A 26,149-nucleotide genomic window follows, 5' to 3' on the forward strand; every position below is an offset into this window, starting at 1 on the left:
AAAATCTAAAAACTTCAGATGTGTGACTTAATGACAGATCACTGAACAGACGCATAATGAGGGTGAACTAGTTTCAGAAGGAACAACATTCATCATTAGAATTTAAGTACTTTATTTCAATGTACATGAATTAAAATAACTTAGTTTTACAGAAAAGGAGAAATATATTGCTGGGCTGGCCCAGTGGGAAAATGCTCTCCGCTGTAAAGCAGTGAGATTGATGAGAGTTCCAGTCCTCAGTTTGCTTGTTGGACCAACAGGACTGGAAGTACTGAAGAGGCTCATTTCCCCAGGAGGACTTTAATTTCTCACAAAAATGAATAGTGAAATAAAACCACTCCTGAGTTGGACAGATACTGAGCTCAATGCTGAGCCTCAGAGAGGGTACAGATCCCTAGTAACTGAAGAGGAACAGTGCAATCAAGCGTACTGCATTGGAGTCTCAAATTAAAACCAAAAACATCATCTCTCCCAATATTTTTGTCTGGCAACGTCTCTTGTACAAACTTGTACAATACAAATTCACACATCCAAGACCACAGAATTATATTATATAATCCTGCAAAGAAGGCAGTTTTTGATAGGCTTGTTGCCACGTGCACTACCTGCTGTACCAGCTTTAACATGCAGCATACATAGTTGGTAAAAAGGCATTTCTTCTGATAACATCTATCAATTTTGACATAGGTTAAGACTGTTTTACAGCTCATAGTGCAATGCATTTAATTAGTCATTGTCACACTATGGCACTATAAGCTAAGATAAGCAATGATTTAAGATGTACTATGACTGTAGTAGTTACTTGTAGCTCTTGCCACTAAGTCTCTTACTGAAAAACGATCAATGGTATAAATACTAAGACGTAGCTTATGGAAATGTTTTGAAATAACTATTAAAACTTATAGTTAAATAGATTTTATAATAATTTCTCAGATGATATCTAGTTCAAAGGGCTCAGATTCACAACCTATAAATGACCTCCAGAAGAGGGGGAAAATATTGAAAATTTCTTCTGATGCAATTCCATTGTATAAAACAGTATAGAAAAATGAGCATTAGGTGAAAATGTAATGAAAACAATAGCCTTTATAAAAACATTCCTAGAAATGTACCAGGCTTAACAAAAAGATGATTTACAAAGATTGTTAGGCTTGGTTTCTAGTCATCATCAGAATCTGAGTCATATTTCTTCCCTCTGATGGTTTTTTTATCCAGTTTTGTGAAGCTGGTTCCAAATTTCTTTTGGGTCTGAAAAGGTGGATCCATCAAGTTTCCACTAGAAGAAAAAAATAAAAAAATTCTATTAAAAGCAAAAATATTTATTAGTAGACACTTACATAATGCTGGAGAAACAACAAGTCAGAGAAACCAGTTAAAAAAACAAAACAAAACAAAAAAACCCAACTATCTGGAATCAGCAGTGGCTGAAAAAATAGGCCCTCAATACCCTATTAGCTACAAAGAAGTTGTCATAAAAAAATTAGAACAGATCCAGATTGTACCAGCTTGCCTATGCAAGCCCCGCTAGAAATGCCTTTTTTCAAGGAATGGTCAAGAGAGCAGGGCAGACTTCAAAGTAGAGTAGAGCTTCCACATAGGCAGCTGTGGCCTCTGCTGGATTGTTTGGGATATGCAGGATTTATGGCTAATTTTGAAAATGTAGGTTCCTTTCCCTTCATTCTTCTTGTGGAGTTTACCATGAGAATCAAAAGTCAGCTCATTTAATATTTAGTAAATTCCATATACTGAAGCACTGTATCCACTGAATAAATACACCCATAAATTACTGTCTAGCATATCTGGTTCTTCCTCATTTGCTGGATCCTCTAGGTAGATTTGCTTTGCTCTTTCTGTGTTTGCCTGCTACAGATGTGGAAAAGATGAAAAGGGCATTTCTCCCCAAAAGGTTAATGGACATGCCAAGAGGAAAAATGAGTCTCATAAAAGGATCTAAAGAAAATCAGTGCCTCAGATTTGAAGTGCCTTAACTCAATTGCCAATATACTTCAAGGGTGGGGGAGGTGGGAGGCTTATGTCATGGGCAACCTCTAGGTGTAGCACTCAGCAGACTGGGAAAGGGACAGGTACAACAGTGGCAAGCAGGGCAGGAAACACAAAACAAAGCAGCAAAGTTGGTCAGGGAGCACAGGGAGGAAGCAGAAAGCAGAGCAGTAGACCAGGCAGGGAGTACAGGGCCGAGGCAGAGGAAAGCCAAGCAGCAGACTGAGCAGGGGAAGGGGATTGAAGGAGGGTGCAAAACTAATCCGAGCCATGCCTGCCAAAAATACCTGGCTCCTAGTGTACTATAGTCACCGCCTGAACTGCCCCTCTGCTTCGCTTCACTTCGACAGGATTCTTCCGCCACAGACGACCCCGCTCCACCCAAAGAGGACCCCTGCGATTGGACTTTATTGACTGAGACGCTTCCTCCAAGCCACTTCCTCCACCATTGCGGACCATTGTAACGGGTTTGTGTGTGTATCTATCTCCTTTCTCTCTCAGCATTGCGAACCCCCTCCCTCCCCTTCCCACATCCCCCCACCCCTGGGCTTAGTTGGCTAACATTGTATTGCCTGTAACCTAGTTACATTCCCCTCCTCTTCCCCCATCCCTCTATTGTTAGTCCCTCGCTCGGGCGCTTCGTATTTCCATATCAGCTTTGTTATCTTTTTTCTGGATTCCCAATCCTAAACATCTACTAATAAAAGTCAATCTGTTCTTCGCAATCTAGAAGAGATTTTCTTCTCTAAACATCCATAATTTGAAGATTAAATATGTCAAGTTGGATGCAGATAAATTTAAATACAGGAAACTGGTAGGTGGGACACGTGCCCCCCCAAGATTGGCCCCCAACTTGGCACTGCTCAAGACAGGGAAGTTTTTTGGCCGCATGAGCCCGCAGCATGTTGCAGGTGGGGGATGGGACTAAGCTGCAGCACAGAAGTATGGGAGTGAATATGGGGCTGTTCGCACACCCCTGGGCCTGCCCACAAATTGTGCCCCCCCAGACTCAGGAGGCACAAGTCATCCTTGAGTTTAAGGAAACAATTCTCCATGCTTTAATAATTTGGCTGTTTAAACAAGTCAAGACCATTAAAAATAAAAGAGCTACGCTAATGTGATGCAATGGTTGATGTTTTATCCACATAACCACCTCAACTCGGTCCTGGAGACCCAAGTATCTTCTTTTGATGATCACAAGACAACAATGTGACAATTCTCTGCAGATGCATCAAGCCAGGTGCACTCCCCTCACCTTGCTTCAATAAGGCTGTATTAAACCAAATTATGATTAGACTGCATCTTTCTACAACTTTGGGTTAACCTGCATTGTTCTGTATTAAACCATACAGTGTGTGAACAAATAATCAAGTTAACCGTAATACTGTCTAAAGATTTATGCACCCAACACATCTGGACAATCTTCTCCCCTTCAGTTACAGGAGAGGGAGACAAGTCAATATTCAAAAAACAAGGGCCTTCAGCTTCGACTTAGCAGCCACTGAGAGGAGCTGACTGTCCTAAGTTTTGTTTTAGCTACTCTACAGGTAATAAGACCCACATATGTACATTTTCAGTATGTTGCCAAGAGTTATTTTCCTTGATTTGTTTTTCTTGCCAAACTTTACAGCCATAATGAGATTACTAGATCACTTGATTCTTGCATAGATTTGACATCAATGTAAATTGAACTCTTATATACATTCATATTTTACCCTTTAACCCATCCTGCATTAAATTAAAAAAAAAAAAAATGTAGATTACCTGTAACTGATTATGCCTGAACACCCTAGTCTCCATTCTAAGGTCTCTGTGGTGAAGTCATCTGTATTACCAAGATCAGTAAAGCCAACAATAAAATCTTGTGTTTTTCCATCTTTTACTAGTGCTAGAGTGGGAATTACTTTGATGCTCAGTCTCTCGCACAGGAATGGAGATTTTTCGGCATTTAATTTTATGAATTTTGTCTCGATGTGTTTTTTTGCCAGTATTGCCAGATGTTTGTCTACTATTTTGCACCTGTAAAAAAACCAACAAAAAACTCAAAGCAATTCAAATATTGATGAGTTAATTCTCTCAGTACCAAATGTTAAAATAATATCTTAAGAATCAACATTACAGAACTAACATACTACTTTTAGAGAAAAAATATCAAAGCATAGTTTAAATAAGGGGTGCTTAATCTCTGGTTATTTGCAGGCCAAATGCAGCTTGTGGAGCCATTCCATCTCCCCACTGGGCAGGAAATTTGGCAGCAGGGGAGCAGTGGCCATTAATACTGCCATCCTTGCCCCACCAAATTCCCAAACCCAATCCCTGTGCAGTTGAAGCTGGGCCATGCCCCCTTCCCCCTCCTTGCCAGGCCAGTTTCAGAGTGAGACACACCCTTTCCACCCTATGAGGCCAAGGGATGCCCCCTTCCCCCTCACAGGACTGGATCACACCACCTTCCCCATGGGCCAAGGAAGGGCCCTCCTTCCACAGGGCCTACTTGGGGCCAGGCTGTACACCTTCCCCACCGTGGGTCAAGCCATGCTCCCTTTTCCAGGTGTCCAAGCAGTGGCCCTTTTTCCCCAACAGAGCTGGGCTGTGGTGGGGGCTACACCCCATTCTCGTCTGTGCGGCTCAATGGTATTGGCCCCAGTGCTGGATCAGGACTACCAGTGTGATCCTGCCTATGGACAGATGGGGCACTACCCATCAGGCCCACTAGGGAACAAGCTTAAGCACAACTGGTTTAAATATATCAGTTTAGTGTACTCAGCCACTGATGGCTAGAAAGTTATATTTAGTTTGCTATTGGAAACTGGCTGCAGATAAAGTAGATACTGCATTAGAACAATGGTTCAAGGAATGGCAAGGGTTCATTGGTTTCTAAAAGCCTGTCTGTGACAAAGTTTCCTTCAAGGCTCACTGTAACCAGAGCAGCATAAACACAGAGATAATGGAACCTGCCACATTAGCTAGGTCACAGTGACCAGCTACAGAGCCCTTGGGATTTCTAGTTTTGGTGGACGGACCAAATTAGGCAGCTAGGGCATGGCCAAATTAAGATGTGTCCATGTGATGGGTTTGGGAAACAAAGGAATATGCTAACAGAACAGAATGTGGACAGCATGACAACCACAGGGAGACCAATCAAGGATGCCTAGGAATAAAGAGTCATCAGAGCAAGAAAAGAACATAAAAAGAGAAATTTCAGAGCAGCAAAATCTTCCCCAAGGGTGAACCTGAAGCCTCCAGGGACAGAGAGCACACCACCAGCTGTCTCACCCACCCCACTAAGAGGGGTGGGCCTCAGCCCTCAACCTCCAGGCTGCTGACATGACATTCAAGAACCACAGGGTGAAGCTCATGTACTGGTCAGCTGTACCTTCCCTCTGAGAGCCCTAAAACTAATAGATATAGAATAAGGGGGGTTATTTTTTTTGCCTTGCCTGCATTATTCTTATCTGCTATCACTGTGTATCAATAAAATTTGCCTGTTATTGAATGGAGAAGTCGTGGTTGATTTGAGAGTCTGGGCCCACCTGAAACAAGGTATCTGGTTCATAATTCCAGTGCCAACAATTGGTGACTCCACCAGGACAAAGACCCTGTGACTCTGGGACTGGGACCAAAGTCCAGTGCCAACAATTGACCTCTAGGACTCAAGGACAGTAACCCGACTGATCAGGGAATTTGTTGGTACAAAGTGAGCCTCTTGAGGGGTCAACCATGACTTGTGGTAAGGTGAGGCTGTGGGACTATGGGTGGAGACCTGTGTGTGAGGTGAAACCATATGGTAGTTCCAGCTAGGGTTGTAAGCTAAGTAACCATGTCCAAGTCAGAGTTTTTTGTGCGGGAGATTGGTTTGCTGCACTGCCAACCAGGGGATGGTTGCTTGTCTGGGTCAGGTAGAGTAGTATACAGAAGTACAGATATGTTAGAGGCAGGAGCAGAAACTCTGAGGAAGACAGGGCTGCAACCTGATCTTGGAGAGTGCCTGAAGTCCATGGTTTGGATCAGGGTATGAAGTCGGCTTGGGTTAAGTACGGTATCCTCTTATTGCGGGTACAATAGGAAGCCAGGAGCAGAGAAAATTAACTTCACTGCTGGAGGACTGTGTGAATGAGCAGAGTACTTGGGACTGAGGCATTTGTAAGCATGGATGTGTTTGTGACAGGAGAAGAGCCTAAAGGAGAGGGCTGCTTTGCAGGGATTGTTAATGGCATGTAAGACATTGTTTACTGAACTAGCACAGATGCAGCAGAAAGCTCCAGACTGTCAGAAGAGTGTTATGCATTTGCTTTGGAGACTGTAGAACTGGAAGTTACTGGTATGGGTTATGGCAAGCCAGAATGTTAGCCAGGCAATACAGCATCAGGGAGCTCAGACACAGTTAAAAGGAAGAGCAGGAAGGATCCAGCCCCCACCCCTTAGATCAGGAATGGGGGATGTGAAATCTTGTGATGCTGTGTATCCTTGTGAATAGAAAGTGTCACTAAAATTGGATTTTTAGAGGTGGTTAATCATCCTAGTATGCTAGGAGGGGACATAGGGAAGATAAGTAATGTTATTGGATACCTGTGCATTCTTTTGGTTGCTTTGGTTCACTGTGCCAACGTGCACTTTGTGCATTGGATGATGGGGGTGAGGGATGTCTTTGTTCTCCCCCTCTCCAAGAATAGTGTGCATATTCTATGAAGGAAACTGTTAAAAGATTAAGGCAGGAAGGTGTTTACCACAGCCCAGAGTGCAGCTGTGTAAATAAAAAGTGTTTTTTTCTGAAAAGTTGACCTGTGGTTTTGAAGTTCTTTTTAGGCCTGGAAGGTTTCCTGAAAGATTGTATATGGTTTGTTGATGGATCTAGTTATTATGAGAAGGAGACCCTGAGAACAGGATTTGCTGGATAAATGTAAAACCAGGTTATAGAGCCAGTAGCTCTGCTGTCAGATACAAGTCAGACCTTTGCTGGATTAGTTTGCTGAGAAAGCAAGGCCAGATGAGCACAGATTGTGAAGCCTACAGTCCAGGAAGGATATGGTTAAAGCAGGTGTCAGAGTTATAAAAGGGTCTGTCAAGGGAAAGAAAGGCTGGAAGTTAAAGGGAAACCAAAAGGGTGAATGTTAAGACCCAGAAGAGAGTGTGGGGACTTCAGAGAACTGCTGGAGAAAGACCTGAGAGGTCTGACAGCCAAGTGGGGCAGAGTATAAGTGGGGCAGAGAGCCCAGAGGTCTGCAGCCCAGGTGAGACAAGTGTTAGCAAGGCCAGGTGTCCAGGTCTCACTGGCCCAAGAGCGGGGCCAGGACCCAGAGAGGGGTCAAAGTCCAAGGGACAAGACTGGAGACTGAAGGGGTCCAGGAGCCTGTAGTCCAAAGAGGTCTGGGAAAGCCCCGAGAGACCAAGACGTCTGGCATTGCAGAGGCAGTACCAGGGCCCTAGAGAGGTCAAAAGATTGAAAGAGACCACTGCTGAGACTGCCAGAGCTGGGGAAACATAGGATCTCAGGTGGCCTGAGGTGGGGCCAGGATCTTGGAATGTAGAGCCTTGTGTGGCCACAGCTCAAGTAAAAGGGCCAGGGAGCCCAGAAATGAGCTACTGTGCCCATGAGGGGTGAAGATGACCAGGGCAGGAGAGCCTAGAGATTGGTTCTGGGTAGGACCTGGAAACTGCACCCTCTTGAGACGGGTTGATGGGGTGAAGCTACTTGTGGTGAAGTAGTCTCTACAAAATGCCACATGTTGCCACCCAAGGGACAGGCGAGTATAGGGTGCTGTGCCTGAAAACCCTAGTTTCCACTGCCTTGTGGGTCACGCTTTGAAGGGAGAAGGCTAGGAAGAGCATACAGATACAGACACAGACAGCTGGGGCCTGTACTGCATCCACAAGCATCAAAAGTAGAAGATAAAATGATATACCATACTAAGGTAAAGATGGAGGTCTAGCTTTAGATGGCAAGGGCCAGGGCCCATTGTAAACAAAGCCAGCTGTGTCAAAAGTGATTCCATGCCTCTCAGTTAAAAAAATGAAAAGGTACCTGAACTAACCTAAAGGGGATTGAGCCCCTCTCTTTTTTTAGTCTTTGTGTTTTGGACCACCTCTGAAGCATCAAGAATCAGATGAGGTACTGATTGAGTGGAAAACTACCTGGAATGCTGAGTAAAAGTTATTTCTTAAAACCTAAGTTATCTGTTTCAAGGCTCTCCAGACATGTGCCTGCAGCATGGTACCATTCCAGAACACACCCCATCACAGTACAGCATGTAGGTGAAATGCTTTCACTTCCCACTCCTTCCCAACAATTTCATCATGGATTCTCAGGGGTCATGCTTGTAAAGGCATGGGCTTACTAATAAAGTTTACAAAGAAACATGCACTCCAACGCAGATTTCCTAAAAGGTTCCTGTTTCCTGTAGGCTTATCTCTGCCAGCCCCTCTGCCTGGGAGCTAGGAAGAGTTTCTATGAAGCATAGCTCATCCAGCCCTATGGCTAACTGACTTTTTGCCATTTACCAAGCAGGCTGAGGAAAATCTCTCAGAAAGCAAGGTTTGAAAGACCAGGGAATTTTGGTACCACCAAGCAGCAATTCCCTGGGGTTCCTGCTTGGGAGTTCCACTTCTCTCTCTCTCACATGTTTCTGTCTTCTCCCTTCCCCAAAAGGCCCAATTCAGTTGTGCAATCTGTTTGTCACAGGACTCTGCTCATTTTCTCTGCCTGGGGAGGTAAGGGATTGGACCCACCACCCCTTGAAAAAGCTAGTCACCTTGTGATAGTACCTTAATCTTGTGGTTGAGATACATGGAACAGAATACACCTTCCTGCAAACTGCTGGCTGCCAGAACTACGTAGTGAGCGTTTTCACTTGATATGCTTGTTTTCCAAATGCTTCAGTGGAATTTTGCTACAATACTTTAGGAGGAGCAGAATCAAGCTGAAGTCTTTTAAAAGGTAGCCTAGTCAGATGTGTACAGTGACTAACAAATCAACATCAACTTTCCACATACTACTTCTGCTACCAAATTCCTCCCCCCACCCCTGGCCAGATAACCATCCTATAGGGAGGTCAAAAGCCACTGATTCAAAAGCAATATTATATACATTCATTTACATAAGCCCTTTTCTTGGCTGCTCAACATTAAAAGAAATGTCTGAATGAGTATATTTTTGCAAATGCCTGTATAGTACAAAACATAGTCTGAGTCAACTTGAAATTGTTCAAATTCAGGTCAAATTATGTAAATAGCTTCAGATGAATAAGGAAAAAAAAATCAACACTGAAAAGAAACATTTTGAAAAATTAAAATCCTAGATTTGCAAGGGGATTTAGGCATAATTTATGAAGTCAGCAAGATGGAGGTTGAGCCCCCCCGACCATGTATAACACTACAGCCCACTGGTAAGGACACTCCCTTGGAATGCAAGAGACTCGGGTACAAATCCACACTTTGATTCAAAGCAGGAATTTGAACCATGGTGTCCATTACCCAAAAGAACAGCCTACCCACTGGATTACTGTGTATGCTGGTGTCAGTCTCTTTCATTCTCTCTCTCGCTGAGGCTGCTTCTTTTAAATACTAAGTACTCATAGTACCAGACACAATGGCTCTACATAGCCTAGTGAACCCTCATCCGAGAACAGGAAAACCTAGGTTTAGTCTTTGTTTCAATGTGAATAGCCTTAAGAATTGACACTGAGGGACATACCTCCTTCCAAAAACAGACTACAGGTCTAATACTTTGGGATATTCTCCAGGTGGGTGGGAGATAATGATTCAAATGCTTGCTCTAAATCGGACACAGGGAACATAAACCCAGATCTCCCACATCCCAAAAAACTTCCTAGTGGCAGATTCCAGATATAAAGAAAAATTCTCTCTTAAACTAGGTTTTGTGAATGGCGCCCAAGTACCCATGTAAACTTAGCCTTTTGCTTTTACATAAAAATGATTTCCCTGCCCCCCATTTTGTTTAAAACTCTGAAAAATACAAGTTCCAGATAGATCTGAAATGATTTTTTTCGCTTAAAGAACAACTTCTCTCAAAACTAAGTCTTGATGATACCATGAAGCAAAATGCTCCCCTTCAAATTCTTAGCCTATTTGAGATGAATTTACTAAATTAGACAACATGCCAAGATGCTGTTATGCATAGAGCATTTAGCATATGTACTTAGCTTTATGAGTTGGGTGACTAATTACAGGTCCCACTGAAACTATCAGAAAACAAAACCTGGAAAACTAGGGAACTTTGGTACTCCCAGATCCTGCAGTTTTTGAAACAGTGTATACTTATGGCTGCAAAACCTTTTCAACAGAAGTTATTTATAGTACCTGAAAGTTGTATCTCTATAGAAATGACAAACCACATTGTTACTCTCTTTGACTTCTTGGAAAAAGTCTCTCTCACTTGGAATCTCTCTGTATTCTCCATGTCCCTTTGAAAGCCATTCCTAATGATAAAAAAAGCAAAAAGTTAGTATTAAGTTTCTTGATACTTTATTTTGTGATTATTACTTTTAGAAAATCTGATACAACATAGAAAACAAACAAACGAGCATAGTTTATGTTAAGATATGATTATCCTCCAAAAGCTTAAACAGTTTTAAAATGGGAAGCAAAGAAAAGTTCACTAGGGGAAAAAGCCCTAGAGAGGTGATTATAGTTAGAGTGAGATGTTTCTTTTTCTACTTTGTTTAGTGGAAGAAAACCACTGATGCACACACATCACTGCAGTCTCCAATTTTTTATGGCCAGTAAACGAGGAAGAGATCTTGCTTTAGTGGGAGCTGCAATCCTTGTATAGAACTCTTTAGAATTTCATGCCTCCGCTTCCCTTAATAAAGAGATTAAACCCCTCCATTCAGCAGGAGGCATAAAACCAAAGGCAAAAAGTTTTCATGGTCAGTTTGGGAATCTCAAGGCTGTAATACAGGCTTCTGTCTTCAGAAATTCTCTGCACCTTGGAAAGGTTCCCCTCAAAGGATTACACCTAGAACCACAACAATTTACAGGGAAGCAGCACAGGTTGAAATGTATTCGCTTCAGCTTTAAGAATCATTGACAGTATATTTGTAGGATTTTTTTTAATCTGTAATATGCATTCGCAGTAAGAAAGCTGCCAGAATTAGCTTTACAGTTCACAGAATCACAGAAAAGTAGGGCTGGAAAGGACCTCAGGGTCATTTAGATCATATTGGCCAGCACCTAACCGATTGCCGACATGCAGCCTGGCAGCTTGCAGAGGAGTGTCCAGCCGGTAAGTCTGTGGGGTGGGGAAAATGGGGCGGTTAGGGGTACTGGGCAGATTGGGGTCCCCCACAATGAGGGAGGGAGTGGGGCAGGGGCAGGTGCACCCAGCTGGGGCGGGGCAGCTCTTGCTGCTGCACACATCCTAGGGGAGGTTTGGGGGGGACATGTGTCCCCCTGATCTGTGCGTGGGGCAAGGGCGGGCTATCTGCTGCAGGCTGGGGCCGGGGGCTGTGCCAGCCTCTTCCCAGCAGTGGGGGCTAGGCCAGGGCTATTCTTAGGGAGGGGAGCAATGCGGTCCTGGGAGGAGGGCTACAGGGTGGGCTACAGCCACCCCATAATTCACCATAGCCCCCCTTTCCAGCACTGTCACCTGCCCCAAGCACAGCTGCCTTTGGTTCCATCCCCTGTTCCACCCTGGCTGGGTAGCTCCTACCTCTGCCCCTGCTCCAGCCCCTCTCCCTCACCGTGGGGGTGTTGATCTGCCACTCCCATGTCCCTTCCCCTCACACACTTACTGGCCAGATGTTGCTTTCCAAGCTGCCTGGCTGTACACCTAGTTGTGTGCATGCTGTGGCTGTGCGCGCGCGCGCACCCACACACAACATTTATTGGCAACATAGATCACATCAGTTTTCCTTTTATTGGTGCCAATATGATATGGTGCCCCTACTATAGTCAAACTTGTACATAGTCAAACTTGTTGCACAACAAGGCATAACACCCTAACCGATCACAAGTAGAAGGACTACAGCAGCCAGTATCCTACTGCTGCAAGGGTTGTTAAAATATGTTAAGAGATCTTGGGGAAAAGGGCCACACCACTTGCTACAAAGGCAGGCAACCTGCTGCACCCCACCCCCCACACAGTACATACCAATCTGAGCATGGGATAAAATTCCTTGTTGACCCCAAACATGGCTACTGGTTTAACCCTGAGCAGAGGGGCAAGACCCTCTAACCAGGAACCTCTGGGTTTTAATCCCAGTAAAAGCACTGGCACACTCCAGTAAAAATCCCTAGCCTTGGCTGCAGCCAACACCCAATGCTTTTGAGGAAGACAAAAAACACCCCCTAACACATGCAGTAAAGGAGGGGGAAAAAATACTTCCTGGCCCCATGCAGCAACCAGCAAAACTCAAAAGAACTGGAAATATTTGTAGTATACTATCAACATAGTTATGCCTAGATCATCCTTGATCAATGCTTATTCAACCTCTTTTTGAGCACCTTCAACCATAGATTCCAAAACTTCCTTAGGGCAGAAGAGCCACTGAATCCAGCCTGCAGGGCTTTGCCTGTGCTTGCCCATACTGGAGCCAAAAAGTGATGTGCACCTGTACTTACACCACTGCCACTTCTCCCTGTCCTTTCAGCTCCAGTCCAAAACAGGCCAGATGGTTTGGGCAGTATATCAGCAGCAGAGGGTTTTCCCTGTGCCTATGCCAGGGCCAAGCAGCTGGGAGCTATGCCAGGACTAAGTACCTGTAAACTGCATCTGTTTTTTTACTGCTTCTTACTCCTCCCTCCCCCTGCACCCCAGTTGCAGTGCAGTGCAGCTTCCAGCTGCTGGGGAACTGGGCAGCTTCCATCTGTGGTCATGCTATAGCAGAGGGAGGGATAAACTGTGGCAGCATAGACACAATTTGCAGATACTTGGTGCTGGCACAGTTCCCCACTGGCCAGAAGCTATGCTTGTGCTGGAGCTGGGAAACAGGGCCCTGTGGGAAGTGGCAGGGACACAGGCATAGCTCCCAGCTACCTGGCTCCAGTGTGGGCATGTAGAAAACACCCTACCACTAATGTAATTCTGAAGACACCTGGCCCATATTGGGCCAGAGCCAAACTGTTCCTGATATCAAACCTAAACCTACTTTGCTGCAACTTTAAGCCATTGGTCTGCCTCCTGTTCTCTGCAGCAACACAGAAAAGGTGTTCTCCCTCTTCTTTATAGATTTCAGAAGAGATTGCTATCATCTCCTCTTAAGCACCTTTTCTGCAAGCTGAACATGCCTAGTTCCTTCAACCTCTCCTCATATGACTTGTTTTCCAAGCCCTTCTATCATTTGTGTCATCTGCCTTTGGACCCTAACTTCTCCATAACCTTTTTAAAATGAAAAAGTTCAAAGCTACACACAATACTCTAGATGACACCTAACCAGTCCTGAATAAAGAGGCACTATCACATCCTGTGTCTTGTACCTAATGCTCCTATTAATTCAGTCCCAAACTGCCTTTTGTACAGCTGTGTCATGCTTCACACATATATAGTTGCCTATGGCAATAATGTTAATTACATGAATAAAATGAGCTAAAGGTTACAAGCAACACTGCTTTTCCAAAATGAAATTTCAGTTGTTGAATTTTCAAAATTAATGTATTTCTTGCACCATTATAGTATTTTAATTCAGGAACTGTACAGGAAGACTCTTGAATTTTCTGGATGTTATTCATGCTTGAAGCATCTCATGCATTAAATTATTTTGACTTTCTAATAAAGATAGAGTAAGAAATAGCAATAAATAAATACATACATACATCAATACATTTAATTACATTCTCCTGAAAAGAGTCAGACAGACATATCACATTAAAGTCTATCATTATAAAACATGTGTTCAATTTCTACCTAAAATCAGATCCTATTAGAATTCTATTGCCTTCAGCATCTCAGTCAAACAATGACAAACATTCTTGTGCTTTCATATCTTAAAACCTGATACTAGCCTCTACAATCCTCCACAACTGGAATGCCCTCTTCCTACCTGATACCAGTAGCTATATTTCCTCAACACATTTTTAAGATGTGGCTACACCAATGACATTCCTATTCACTGCACAGATCTACTCCATGTAAGGGCTCCCAAGGCTCCTCTAGAAAATGTTTTTGCAAAAAGCCTTGCAAGAAGCATCAAGATCAGTGGACTGAAAGCAGTGAGGTAAGACCCTTTCCTGCAAAAGAAATGAACAGTCACATACAGCCCCAAATCTATTAGGTTATGAGAAGCCTTTCTGAAGTAGGACAGATCATCCCCTCTAAAGAGCTGAAAGGGACCATGCACATTCCTCCTGTGGAACAGGCTGGAGCACAGAGGTCTAGGGATGGCAGATGGCCTCCTACAATGCTTTGAAATCTTTACAGTTTGATGGGGTTCTGCAGACATATTTTGTATTCGTGGCTCATGTTTTCAGTCAATACTACTTAGTGAATAGTCCCAGTACCAGACTTTTTTCCTATCCTTATCTCATTCCAAAATATTCCTAAACACACCTGTATAATTTACAGAGAAACACAGTATTCTGAGTCAAGAGCAAACATTCATTTTGGTCAGATACCAACAGGGCAAATTTACAGCTCCTCAAGATTTTTAAAACTAGCAGCATCACTACAACAAGATCAGAAAAGATTACTGCTACACATGAGGTCAGAATTTAACAACGCTGGAGAAAAATATTACTTGTTTCTGCTGCTGGGCTTTCTTCAGAGCTTCAAGTCTCCTTTCTTTAAGACGTTCCAAATCTTCTTCATCTATTTGGTCCAATTTCTGGATCTCAGCATCCAGCTCTTCTTCCACTATCTTGGTAGTCTGAAGCATTTGATTCTCCAGAACTTTTTGAAACATTTCAACAGAAGGGTTGGTATCCATTTTTCAGAATAAACAATAAACTTCTTACAGCTATGAAAACACAAGTCATGAAATTAGAGTTAAATAACACATAATAATATACAAATAATTAGGGGTGCACCGATAGAGATTTTTGGGGCTGATACTTAAGAAGGAATATTGGTCAATACCGATTCAATTTCCGATACACCAACTGGAGGCAGCTAAGTCCAGTGTGGTGGAAGGGGAGTGGGGAAGGGGGAAGGAAGGGGCATGGGGACGCAAATCAACACCCCCCCCGCAGTGAGGGAGGGACCAGGGGCAGGCACTGCCTGGGGGAAGGCCTGGAGCTGCAGCTCACAGGGAGGGAGGTGGTTTCTGCTGCTGCTTGCATGTGCCCCTTGGGTCTGCATGGGTCAGGGCAGGCTGCAGCTAGGGGTGTGAAGGGCTCTTCTTGGCAGGGGCTGGATTTGTAATGGGTGCCAGTGGTGCTGGGAGGATGCTGCATCCACCCCAAATTTCACCACTGCTCTACTCCCAGCACTGCCAGCCTCCCAGCACAGCCACAGCTCAATGCCCTGCATCCACCCATGTGCTGGGAAGAGCCGGGCTTACACCAGGTGGCTGGTGGTGGCAGCGCTGGGAGCAGAGCAGCAGTGAAATCTGGGGTGGATGCAGCATCTTCCCAATGTTGCAGCGCCCACTCCAAGCCCAGCCCTGCAAAGCCCAGGCTGTAGCCTGCCCCACACCCATCCAGGGGGCACATGTACCCCCTGTGCCCTTCGGGAGTACAAACAGCAGCAGGTTCTCCCCTCCCCCACCCTCCTCCTCAGGCAGTGTCTGTCCCTGCCCCCTCCCTCACCGCAGAGGTGGGGTTGATTTGCCACCCGCCATGCCCCTTCCCTCCCTCCTCCCCTTCCATCACACTGAACTTACCAGCTGGAGGCAGCTCTCCACGCTGCCGGGCTGTGCTCCTCGCTGCCTGCGCTGCACTGTGGCCGCACACAGCACGGGCATTTATCGGCCAAATTCTCAGCTCCATCAGGCCAATATCTGATATAGCCAGTTTTCTTTATAGGGGTACTGATCTGACATTGGACCAATGTATCGGTGCACCTCGACAAATAATACTACCAAATAATAAGCCATTTGTTAAAATTTTTTTATCAGGCCCATTGCTTGGTACCCTACGCTCTACAGGACAGCAGTTCTGAACCATTTTAGACTCCAAACACCCTTTGTCAGACTCAAGACCTCCCCTCAGAAAGTGCCATGTCTTCATTTTAATTTTCTTTACTCAAAAAACAAGTTACCAGAGCAAGTGTTTTGCTGCAAAGAACTTGAAAAGACCACAGTAGGTCAGGATGTTTTTAACACCGTGAATACCCATAAGAAATCTCTGGGTTTGTCTTGTGAGTCATGTTTGCAAACCTAGCGTACTAAGAAGATCTCAAAACACCACAAGATGCCATGGCTCCCTGGTTGAGAATCACTGCTTTAGAGAAACAAACCAAAAATAATAGCCTTTACTATCGGATTAGGAACTTGTATGCAAAAAGTGATATCTTTCAGGATGATCTGCAACTCTGTAAACATGAGCGCTGCAAACAGGGGCAACAAAGAGTCCAGTCACAGCCGATTCTCTCACTCCCTGGCTCAGCTGTCAAAACAAGACATCTAGCTTAGTGGAGAAGGAACAGCTCCTTTGCAGGAGCTGTCAATGTGGAACAGGCTCTGTGTTTTCTTGGAAAGTCTCATCCAGCCTTCATGAAAGTAAAAAAAACCCAAAGTTTTCCAGCTTGAACCAGAAAAAGGAAGGAGAAGGAGCTCACTGCTCTGAGGAGACAGCAAGGCGCAATGTTTTTATCACAGGCAGGCAAGGCTCTTCAGGTAGATGTGAGGAGCTCACATCTAGCCAAGTAACCTTGCCTGCCTGTAATAAAAAAACTGTACCTCACCATCTCCAAAAGACCTTTCCTGCCAATGCTCTTAGACCAACATGGCTACAACCAACACCCCTTTTTGTTTTTATTCTGGGGCGACAGGCCCATGACAGGAACGAAGCCAAGCTCCAGGTGTGCACACCAGAGCCCCCATTTACATCCCTGCCAGCTCTGCCAGTGTGGTCTGTAGCTTCAGAAACACAGCCGGCCCTGGGCGCACCCATGCAGCACAGGCCTACGAATTAAAGGTGGCAGCTCAGGGTTGAAAGCTAAAGTCCAAGGAAGACAGGGCCTCCGCACATCTCCAAACCAGGGGTGTCAAAGCCAGCCGGGCACCTGCTCCCCGGGCTGGATGCGACCCACGCGAGGCGCGGCCTCATGGGGCGCATGCGTAGGGCTGGAGGCGGCTGGGGGAGGGGCACACCTGCCTCTCCCGACCTGGGCAGCGCGAGCGCGCTACTGCGCATGCAAAGCGAGACCGTTACACCCCCGCAGCCCGACCGCCCACCCGCAACACGGCGGCCACGCGCAGCCTGACGCCACAGGTGCCCCAAGAAGGAAAGGGAGCGGAGGCAGCGCCAGCACCCTTACGGCCTTTGCTCCCCGTGCCGCTCACCCTGTCCGCGTGTTGCCCCGAGCGTCCCACACCGGCCCCAATCCCGGCTCCGCACCTGCGTAGCTGAAGCGAGTAACAACACAGGGAGAGGGGTGGGGCTAGGTCCCAGTATCGGCCGCTCTCATTGGCTGTCGCGTGTAGTTACGTGATTTGCGCATGCGCCTCACGGCAAGGCCCCCCAGACAGCCGGGCAGCGCTACCCCCCCGCCCCGGTTGTCAGCTGAGACCGTCGTGACGTCACTGAGCCCTGACATGCATTGCACCTCCTCCCGCCTACATTTCCCAAGACCCTTTGCTCCCCCCTGACCCCTCGGCTTTTGGCGTGAGCTGCGGGCCGCCCGGTATGCCGGCATGCACTGCGGCCCGGGCTCTAGAGCGAGCGGTTTAGCAGTCCCGTGGTGGCAGATGCACGTTAATTATCCTGTTTGCACGATGATTTCAGCCCTTGCCCTATGTATAGTCAATAACAGGAAACGTGTTCAAAATGCACGGGGAGGTACGGGGTAGCTGTGTTGGTCTGAGACAAAAAGAAAAGCAAAAATCTAGAACTCTCGGTTCAGAAGTGCTACCTTTTCTTAGACCAACTGACTAATTGCAAAAAAAATATATCTTTTTCCTGGAAGCTTTCAGGCTCACGCGCCCATCATCAGGCTCAGGGAAAGTTCAAGATGGTAAAACATCCGCATATGTAGGAATTAAACTTCATTTTTGCACAAAGGAAGCAGAAGCTGGAAATCTGTCCCTCTGGCTCCATGAGAGTGTCTTTGTGAGGTTGCTCTTTGTCGTGCAGATTGAATGGGATTTTTTCCCTGGTGGTGTCAGATGGTGGGTGGGGAGGTATCAGAAAAAACCCTTGTTCAGCAATGAAGTTTATTGTCCAAAGTCGGCTAAAATTCGGCATCTTCCATGTTTCAGGGATGAATTTATCTCCAAGAAAATGGGATGGGACTGGGCCGGACTCCCTTTTTCCTGCGTAACGAGGTTGGGGCTGGGCCATGCCCTTTCTCCGTGCATGGCTGGATGGGAGCCAAGGTGCTCCCCACCCCACTGCATTTGGCCAGATGGGGCCCCATCGCACCTACCCCAGGCGATGGATCCGGACTACAGACTGGGTCCAGACCACAGAGGGTCTGGGCACTGCCCATCCAGCTTGCCAGGGGAAAGGTTGAGCGCCACTGTCTTGGAACACAGAAACTGCCATTTACTGGGTCCCACCATAGCTCCATCTTGTCCAGTCCCAGCTTGGTGAGAAGACGTGTGAAGATGTCTGGCTGTGGAATTGGTGGCAAGAGGCTGGGGTAAGGAGCTGCTAAGTGGCACCACAAAGTGCTGCGTGACAACATCCAGGGCATCACCAAACCTTGGATCCATCACCTGGCCTGCTGAGGTGGCATGAAGCACGTCTCAGGGCATACCTATGGGGGAATCTTGAAGGGTGCTGGAGGTTTTCATAGATTTCATAGACATTAGGGCTGGAAGGGACCTTGAAGATCATCAAGTCCAGCTCCCTGCCGCAGGGGCAGGAAGTTTTCTTGGAGAACATCATCTGTGATGCTGACACCTACACTGAGTAGACCAAGAGGAAGACCGTGACTGCCATGGACATAGTGTACATCCCGAAGCACTGGGGCTGCACCATGTATGGAGTTGGCTGCTAAGCCTCTTAGAAGAAAGCTAGAATTGCTGCTCAGCCCAAAGGCCGGTGTCACATAGTGGCAGAGTAGATGCTGAAAGGGGGAGTTGGGCGTGCCCAGGGTTTTTTCCATGGTTCCTCTCCCACTTGCAGCCTTCAGCATTTAAGGCGGGGTGGGCAAAATGGTGGATCTGGCTGGTTGCTGGACTCCATTTCCCAGCAGCTCCTGCCCACATGCTGTGGCCAGTTTCCATGGAGACCCTAGGAGCCCTGATAGTGTGGGGCTAGGGTTTCCACAATATGGCTGGCAGGGTGTACAGCTGGGCAGGGAGCCGCTCTGGGGCCAGGGCTGGGATCTCGCAGTGGTCCCAGCATGGTGCAACGGGGTTTGCGGGCAGCAGATTGCAGCTCAGCCCCAGCTCTGGACCACGTTATCACTGCCACAAGATCCTGGCCTGTGAGCAGCTTCCTGTGCCCCTGCCGCCGACACTGCCGCCTGCAGGCGGTTGCTATACCCCTGCCCCAGCCTCTGGGGGCACGCTGTGTTCATGGGGCAGGGGTTGCTGGGAAATGGAGTCTGCTGCAGGGCTGATCTGGCCCATAGGCCAGCCTTTGCCTGCCTCTGATTTAGGGTCTGGCAAGTTCTGATTCAGAGATTGTATCCTTAACTGTCATGCCCAATACCTCCTGATGCCCCTTTCTCTCCAAGAATTTTCCCAATTTCTTTTTCTTTTATTTTGTCTCAGGCCAAATTAGCCAAAGCCAAATCAGATCTGAATTCTGTTGACCGAGCAGAGCTTAATCATTCCAGTCCATGTGGTGCTACCAGTGACAAGTATCCTCCCCACCAGACTTCAGCCTGGGGCTTCAGGTATGCCCAAATCCGTGGCAGGCATCCTATGTGCAAGCCCCAAACCCAGAGGCCTTGGGGTTCAGATGCCCCCTAGCCTCACTTGCCCCTAGCCAAAAGGCTGTCAGAGCAAGCTAGAGGGAGAGCCTGCAAGCAATCCCCCATCACCATAAATTGTGTAGCCAGAGGGAGACTAGATGATGGTACGCCCTCAAATTGCCCAGTCTCTTTGACCTCAAGCAGCCGGTGTCTGGTACTGAAATACAGAACTATTTTTTCTGGTGGTGTTATGCAGCCAGCTTAAAAGTAATGGAAAGTCTGTCCCTGTCATCCAGGACTCTACTGTTTTCTAGTTTGCTGTCATAAAAAATGACTTATCTTCACCCTACTGCTGTATGTGTTTATGTGTGTGTGGGGGGGTGTGTGCATGTCCCTGTGTGTGTCTGTGTGGCATGCACCTACTGGTGTGGGGGAAGGGAGCATCCTCTTTTTCGAACCTGGACATACGGTACCCCTATGGCCAGCAGACAGAGAGGAAGAGAGCTTTTCCCCTATGGCTAACATGCTGAACCTTCCTGGGGCAGCTGGGCCAAGAACATTTTCCAGGTGGCTTTGGTGTTTTTCCTGCTTTTCTCCCCCGCGCTAAATGGAGCCCGTGTAGAGTCGGGCTCATGTCCTATTTTGTTAAGTATGCACGACACCAGCGCACACCCACTCTGGTCCGCGGCACCGTCGGGGCGGCCTTGCTGCTGTTCCCCCGCCGGCCGCAAGGGGCGCGGGAGGCTGCAGGGAATAGCCGAGGAGGTGTCCCTCCTGCGCCCGGGCCTCGCGCACTCGGCTAGCCGGGTCACGGGGTGACGGCGCCTGCGCAGTGGAGGCGTCGCACCATATGCGCTGGGCTGCGTGCGGATGTGGCCGGCCGGAGCCTGCTGAGGCGGACGCAGAGGGACGATCCCACAGCGCCCGCAGCCGCCGCCATGGGCAAGAAGCAGAAGGGCAAGAGCGAAGACAGGTAGCGCGAGGGGCAGCTGTATTCGCGGTGACGTCACCCTCTCGCGCACGGGGGATCCGCGGGGCAGAACCCGAAGCTGTGACGTAGCGTTCCGCGGGGAGGGGGTCTCAGCGTTCTGCCCCGGGGGGGCGGGGGCGGAGTTCTGTGCTGCAGGAGCGGGGCTCGGGCGGGGTCCTGGAGGCGGGCGAGGGGTGAGCGCCCAGCACGGGCATTTCCCGGGGGGGGGCTTGCGTGGAAGCAGGCTGAGAGCCGCTGGCCTGACACCTCTGCCTTGGATGCTGGAGAACAGAGCTGAGGAAACCCTGAGGGCTCATTGCAAAGTGTGTATTGCAATGAGGGAGGTGGGGAGGGTCCTTCTCTGAGTAAGGGGTGGGACTAGATGCCCACACTCCTCCGTTTCTGTGATTCAGTGTGGCTGTATGTGCTGGGAGAGAGCTTGAGGGCCTCAGGGAGGGGGAAGGGGTATGGGTAAATGATCAAATCCTTAAGGATGCGTTTACTGCAATCCCTCCATGTGAGGGGGTTCTCTGCCATACTACATGCAGCTGGGTCTTGAGATGACTGAAGAGTCCAATCACTGAGGCACTGACCTGTCTTCAGAAGTTGCAGGGCTTCCCGCAGGGGGGAGTAGGACATATGCCGAGATTCCTGTCTGGTTCCTTCTTCCCTTCCTTTTTCCTGTGTGTGGAGAGGTAGTCAGCTATGTTCAGCTGGAGTTGGGTACATGTCAGGGCCCAGTTGCACCTGACAGGCTGGTTCAGGGATGAATAAGCATTAGAACCTGATGAAGTAAGCAGCTGCTTATGCGAGCTTATGCCAGCATTTCTCAACCCGTGGGCCATGACCCAAAAGTGGGTTGTAAGAATATATGAAAGGATCTCAAATAAACTTTAAAATGCATTCTCCTTTAAAGGAGAGAGACCTGGGAAACCCTGGCTTTTCCCTTGCAGGCTGGCAGAGTTCCAGGCTGCCAGAGGCTGCTTGTGCCCTCCCTCCTGCCCCACACACTGACGGCTTGGGGGTGGGAGGCAGCAGGTCAGAAGTGAGGGGCACTGCATTGGGGCTGGCCACTGATGTTTACAGATGGGTCCTGGAACACAAAAAGTTGAGAACCACTGGCTTATGCATTGCTGAATTAGTCTATGTGATGCAACTCTGCCCTGCCAGACTTCCATCATTAAAATACTGATCTGAAGGTCATATCAACTTCCTCAGCATGTTGTTGTCTTTGAGGTACGTCTGTCAGCCTCATTTTGACCAAGCAGTGAACTTCATGAAAACTGTTAAATCTACCAGGAAGATCACTGAATGAGCCATTTGGCAAGAGCAGACATACTGGTTGAAATCCTTATAGTGCCTAATACTCCTTTAATCATACTCTCTGCAGTTAGTGCTGAAAGAAGCTGAACAAGTCGAAGGGACTCGAGTAAATACGCAAGTTCAGTCTGTTTTGTTTTGTGATGTCATTGACTGGACTGAAAATGTTTTGTTGTCCAAATGGATATCATGAATATTCTTCATGTTCAGGACCTCGTACTTTGGACATATCACTTGTTTCTGACTGAAAATGCCCATAGCTTGGTAATTATTTGAAAAAGCAACTTTTCTAGTGTGTTCTTATTCCCTTTTTATTTCTAGGCCTTTATTTCTGAATAGGTATATGCTGTAACCCAGACATGATGGAAAATGCTGAAGTTCTAAATTGTTCAGTCCTTGTTTTCCCAGCTGCTATGTAAGCTAATTTCCCCTTCTGGTGTAGCCCATCTCAGTTTGCTTGTAGTGCAGGTTTGCCAAGTTGACATAAAGATTTCTATTTTTCATATGTTGCTTCAGAGATTCTGTTGCTGTCTGCTTGACCTGCCTATTTTGCACCTTGCTAGGCAAGCTGGATATGGTGCTTAAAGGAAAAGGAGTGTGATGGGGTTTGAGGGAGAATTGCAGAGTGGGTGGGATGCACGCTGTTGTGGAAGTACTGCCTCCAGTATGTTAAACTGCACCACTGTCATGCCTTTCAAGCTCTGAAACCTTGGGTTTGACTGGTGTGGTGTGTGTGTGGGGAGAAAATATGCAATAGGTTTTCCTTGCTTTGTATCCCTGCTCCCCTTCTCCTTTTGCAGAGGACAGCTAGGTGTGGGTCTTGAGTAGTTGCAGGAGAGTTAATGAGAGCAAGAAAGGATGCATGTCTGAAAAGAGGGCCAAGTGAAAAGACTGGATCTGGATATGTTTGGAGGGGGCAGGAGAGAGGATGGGCAGTGATGTAGAGAATGAAGGCCTTGCAGAACAACTGTATACTTTAGGTGTGCACCGATAAGGATTTTTGGGTCATTTGTTAACCAGCCATATCAGCTGATACGGATCTGATTTCTGACATGCAGCCCGGAGGCTTGGAGAGCAGTGTCTGGCTGGTAAGTCATTTGGGGGGGAAGGGGTGTGTGAAGGGGGACTATTGGGGGGTAGATCAAGGCCTCCGTGGTGAGGGAGAGAGTGGGGCTGGGGCACGAGCAGGTGCTGCCCAGCTCAGGTGTAGCATGGTATGGAGCTGTGGGCAGCTCATCCAAGGGCTGCAGGGGGGTGGGGAGGAGGGCAGCTCCTGTCTCTGTGAACACGTTTGGGGAGGCATGTGCCCCTGGATCTGTGTGCAGGTTGAGCACGGGCTGCAGGCTCAGGCCAGGGGCTATGCCAACCTCTTCCCATCAGGGGGGCTGTACTTGGGGTGGGTGGCAGCGGTGCTGGGAGGGAAGGTTACAGGGGAAGGTTAACAGCCACCACAAAATTCACCATAGCCACCCTGTAACCCTCTCCCAGTGCTCCCACTTGCCCCAAGCACAGCCCTGGCCCAGCCCCCCACACTAAGAGGCTGGTGCAGCCCCCAGCCCGGCGCTTGCAGTGGGTAGGTAGCCTGCTCTCTCCATGCACAGATCTGGAGGGCACATGCCCCCCCATACCTCCCCCAGGGTCCACGCAGAAGTGGGAGCTGCTCCCCTGTGTGCCCCCCTGCCACAGTCTGCCTGCGGCTCCATCACAAGCCCCGCCTTGCCACAGCTGGGCAGAACCTGCCCCAGCCCCACTCCCTCCCTTACCATGGGGGGGCCTTTGATCTGCCCCTCCCTACCACACCCTTTTCCCTCACAAACTTACTGGGCAGATGCTGCTCTCCAGGCCGCTGGGCTGTATTCCTGGCTGTGTGCATGCCGCAGCTGCATGCACACACGGTGTATATCTGCAACGTTATCAGCCACATCAGCCAAAAAAAGCTGATTGCTGATAATATCAATTTTCCTTTTATTGGTGCTGATACAATATGGATCAATGTATTGGTGTACCTGTAGTATCCTTGCTGTCTGGATTTGCCTGTTCATTCCCTTTAGATCAGCTTCTGTATCTGTAAGAGTCTTTGGGTCACTAGAGAGAGAGGAGGCTTCCAGGAGTGAAGTCAGCAGCTTCAGATCCCCTTGACAGGTACTGGCCCTGAGATATTGGTCCCAAGATGGTGACCAGGGGATGCGGCTCCTGTCAAGGGGGAGGGCTACCGATGTGGCCCTTGACAGCCTGCTAAAACTGGGTAAGCAGCCCTCTGCCTGAAATAATTGCCTGCCCCTAACCTACAAGTATTCTAACCACCATCAGGTTCTTGACCCTGACACTGTTGTTCTTTCACAGGTTGTCTCTCTTGTCTGTAACACTCTTCTCATAGGCTCTCCTCTCCTGACATTGCTGTTTGGTGGCATCTTTCATATCCTGCAGTAACTGAGGGGCACAGATTGCAATGAGGAGGCACATGGCAAAACTGTGGGGCTTGAAAAAGGGCTGAAGACTTCTGTCCAGCACCTGCATGCTCTGTGACGTGTTGGAATGCAGATATTCTTTATTCTGTTGCTTCTCTTTCTAGCCTTGTAACTCAAACACTTGTGCCTTTTATGTTCATTTCCTTCCACCATAACCCTGTTGAATATGTCATGGTGGGTGTGTGTTCATGAGCAGAGGAGCATGCTGTGAAGTAGGTTTAATGGGAGGAATGTGAGTATGTCAGTAGGCAGAAAACACAAGTCCCTCTAGAGAGGGACAGCTGGGGAGGAGGAAGAATGACAGCATTGGAGCTGCACAAGAAACTATAGGAAAGAGAGTACAGTGCAACCCCTTGTTTTTAATAGTTCCAAGTGCAGAAATTTACTTTTTTCTCATTATAATGATGCAGCCAAATGACTAATCCTATTATGGTGAAACCTCTTTTCAGTGAACTTTGAAACTACTTGTCCAGTGAAGTTTTTCTTTGTGTGTGTGTGTTTTTTTTTTTTTTTTTTTTTTACAATGAAGTTGTACCATAATAACAAAACAGCATGCTATTAGTGTTGAGATAAATCCACTTCTACTGTATAACTGCCTAATTCTCTATATTAGTCATGTAAAAGCTTAACTCTGACTATTATTCCATGGAATAATAATTTGTTATAGATGTTTTCAGTCGAAATGTGTCTGTAAAGAGCAGTGATCCCCAACTAGTGTCTTGTGGTGCCCTGCAGTGCCTTGAGATCCTATCAGGGGTGTCATGCAATGTCAGCACTGTTAGGTATGCAAATGTGATATATGAAAGAAACCCAGAAATGTCAATTGGGCATTTATAGAGGTAAAAACATTCTGATCTGTTGTGGTTAGGGGTGCACCAATAAAGATTTTTTTGGGCTGATACTGGGCCAATTATTGACCAGCCATATTGGCTGATACCGAACCGAATGGCAATATGCAGCCCAGCAGCATGGAGAGCAGTGTCTGGCTAGTAAGTCTGTTGGGGGTCGAATATTGGGGTAGCTGTAGCTGCCCCCTCCCAGTGCTGCCACCGCTTGCCATGGCCTGAGCACAGTTGCTGGGCAGAGGCTGGAGCAGCCCCAGTCGCAAGCACGCAGCAGGCAGCCAGCTTTCATCCTATGCAGAGATTCGGGTGTAGGGGGAGGCAGAAGCCCCCCATGCCTCTGCTGGGGGTGTGTGCAGTGCCAGGAATGCCCCCACACCCCTCTGGACAAGCCACAAACTCTGTTTTTGTACCCTGACCCACCCCATGTGGGCAGCGGCTGTCCCAGCCTCAGTCCTTCCTTCACAGTGGGGGCCTCAGTCTGCCCCTCCCCCCCCCCCCCCCCCCCCCCCCCCGGACTTACTGGCTGGACACTGCTCTCCAAGCTGCTGAGCTGCATTCCTAGCTGCGTGTGTGCTGCGGCTGCTTGCATGCATGCGGCATTTAGTGACAACGTTATTGACGACATCAGCCA

General features: G+C 47.6%; 2 protein-coding genes and 1 pseudogene across 5 annotated transcripts in view; 2 read left to right on the top strand and 1 right to left on the bottom strand.

The window, feature by feature from the left end:
• Positions 1–95: 95 nt before the first annotated feature.
• On the bottom strand, positions 96–17,577 carry TXNDC9 (thioredoxin domain containing 9). 2 transcript variants are annotated; one of them, XM_090065300.1, is made up of 5 exons: positions 17,449–17,577; positions 14,688–14,906; positions 10,315–10,433; positions 3,766–4,020; positions 96–1,276 (listed from the first exon to the last, which is right to left on the bottom strand). In XM_090065300.1, exons 2-5 carry the CDS (start codon positions 14,874–14,876, stop codon positions 1,159–1,161), a joined length of 681 nt encoding a protein of 226 aa, XP_089921426.1. In that variant the 5' UTR covers positions 14,877–14,906; positions 17,449–17,577; the 3' UTR covers positions 96–1,158. The 2 variants fall into 2 exon arrangements, with proteins under 2 accessions (XP_089921426.1, XP_089921417.1); XM_090065291.1 differs by having other exon boundaries at positions 17,394–17,508.
• A 1,079-nt stretch (positions 17,578–18,656) lies between these two features.
• LOC149874657 (histone H4-like) lies at positions 18,657–19,051 on the top strand (annotated as a pseudogene).
• Positions 19,052–20,729: 1,678 nt separating this feature from the next.
• The window catches only part of EIF5B (eukaryotic translation initiation factor 5B), a 39,906-nt gene continuing 34,486 nt past the window's right edge, over positions 20,730–26,149 (top strand). For all 3 annotated transcript variants that reach the window (XM_090020410.1, XM_090020418.1, XM_090020422.1), the window contains exon 1: positions 20,730–20,888. In XM_090020410.1, the coding sequence (XP_089876536.1) occupies positions 20,854–20,888 (35 nt within the window). In that variant the 5' untranslated portion in view covers positions 20,730–20,853. The remainder of the gene's footprint in view (positions 20,889–26,149) is intronic.

The sequence above is a fragment of the Crocodylus siamensis genome, chromosome 1 (assembly GCF_052110815.1).
Source record: "Crocodylus siamensis isolate JL-2025a chromosome 1, ASM5211081v1, whole genome shotgun sequence".
Taxonomy (NCBI): domain Eukaryota; kingdom Metazoa; phylum Chordata; order Crocodylia; family Crocodylidae; genus Crocodylus; species Crocodylus siamensis.

Excerpts from the sequence above, each read along its gene's own strand:
- TXNDC9 (XM_090065300.1), bottom strand. The coding sequence starts at position 14,876 with ATGGATACCAACCCTTCTGTTGAAATGTTTCAAAAAGTTCTGGAGAAT. Across the intron at positions 10,434-14,687 it reads AAGCCCAGCAGCAGAAACAA|GAATGGCTTTCAAAGGGACA; the intron begins GTAATATTTTTC and ends TTTTATCATTAG. Across the intron at positions 4,021-10,314 it reads TATAGAGATACAACTTTCAG|GTGCAAAATAGTAGACAAAC; the intron begins GTACTATAAATA and ends GTTTTTTTACAG.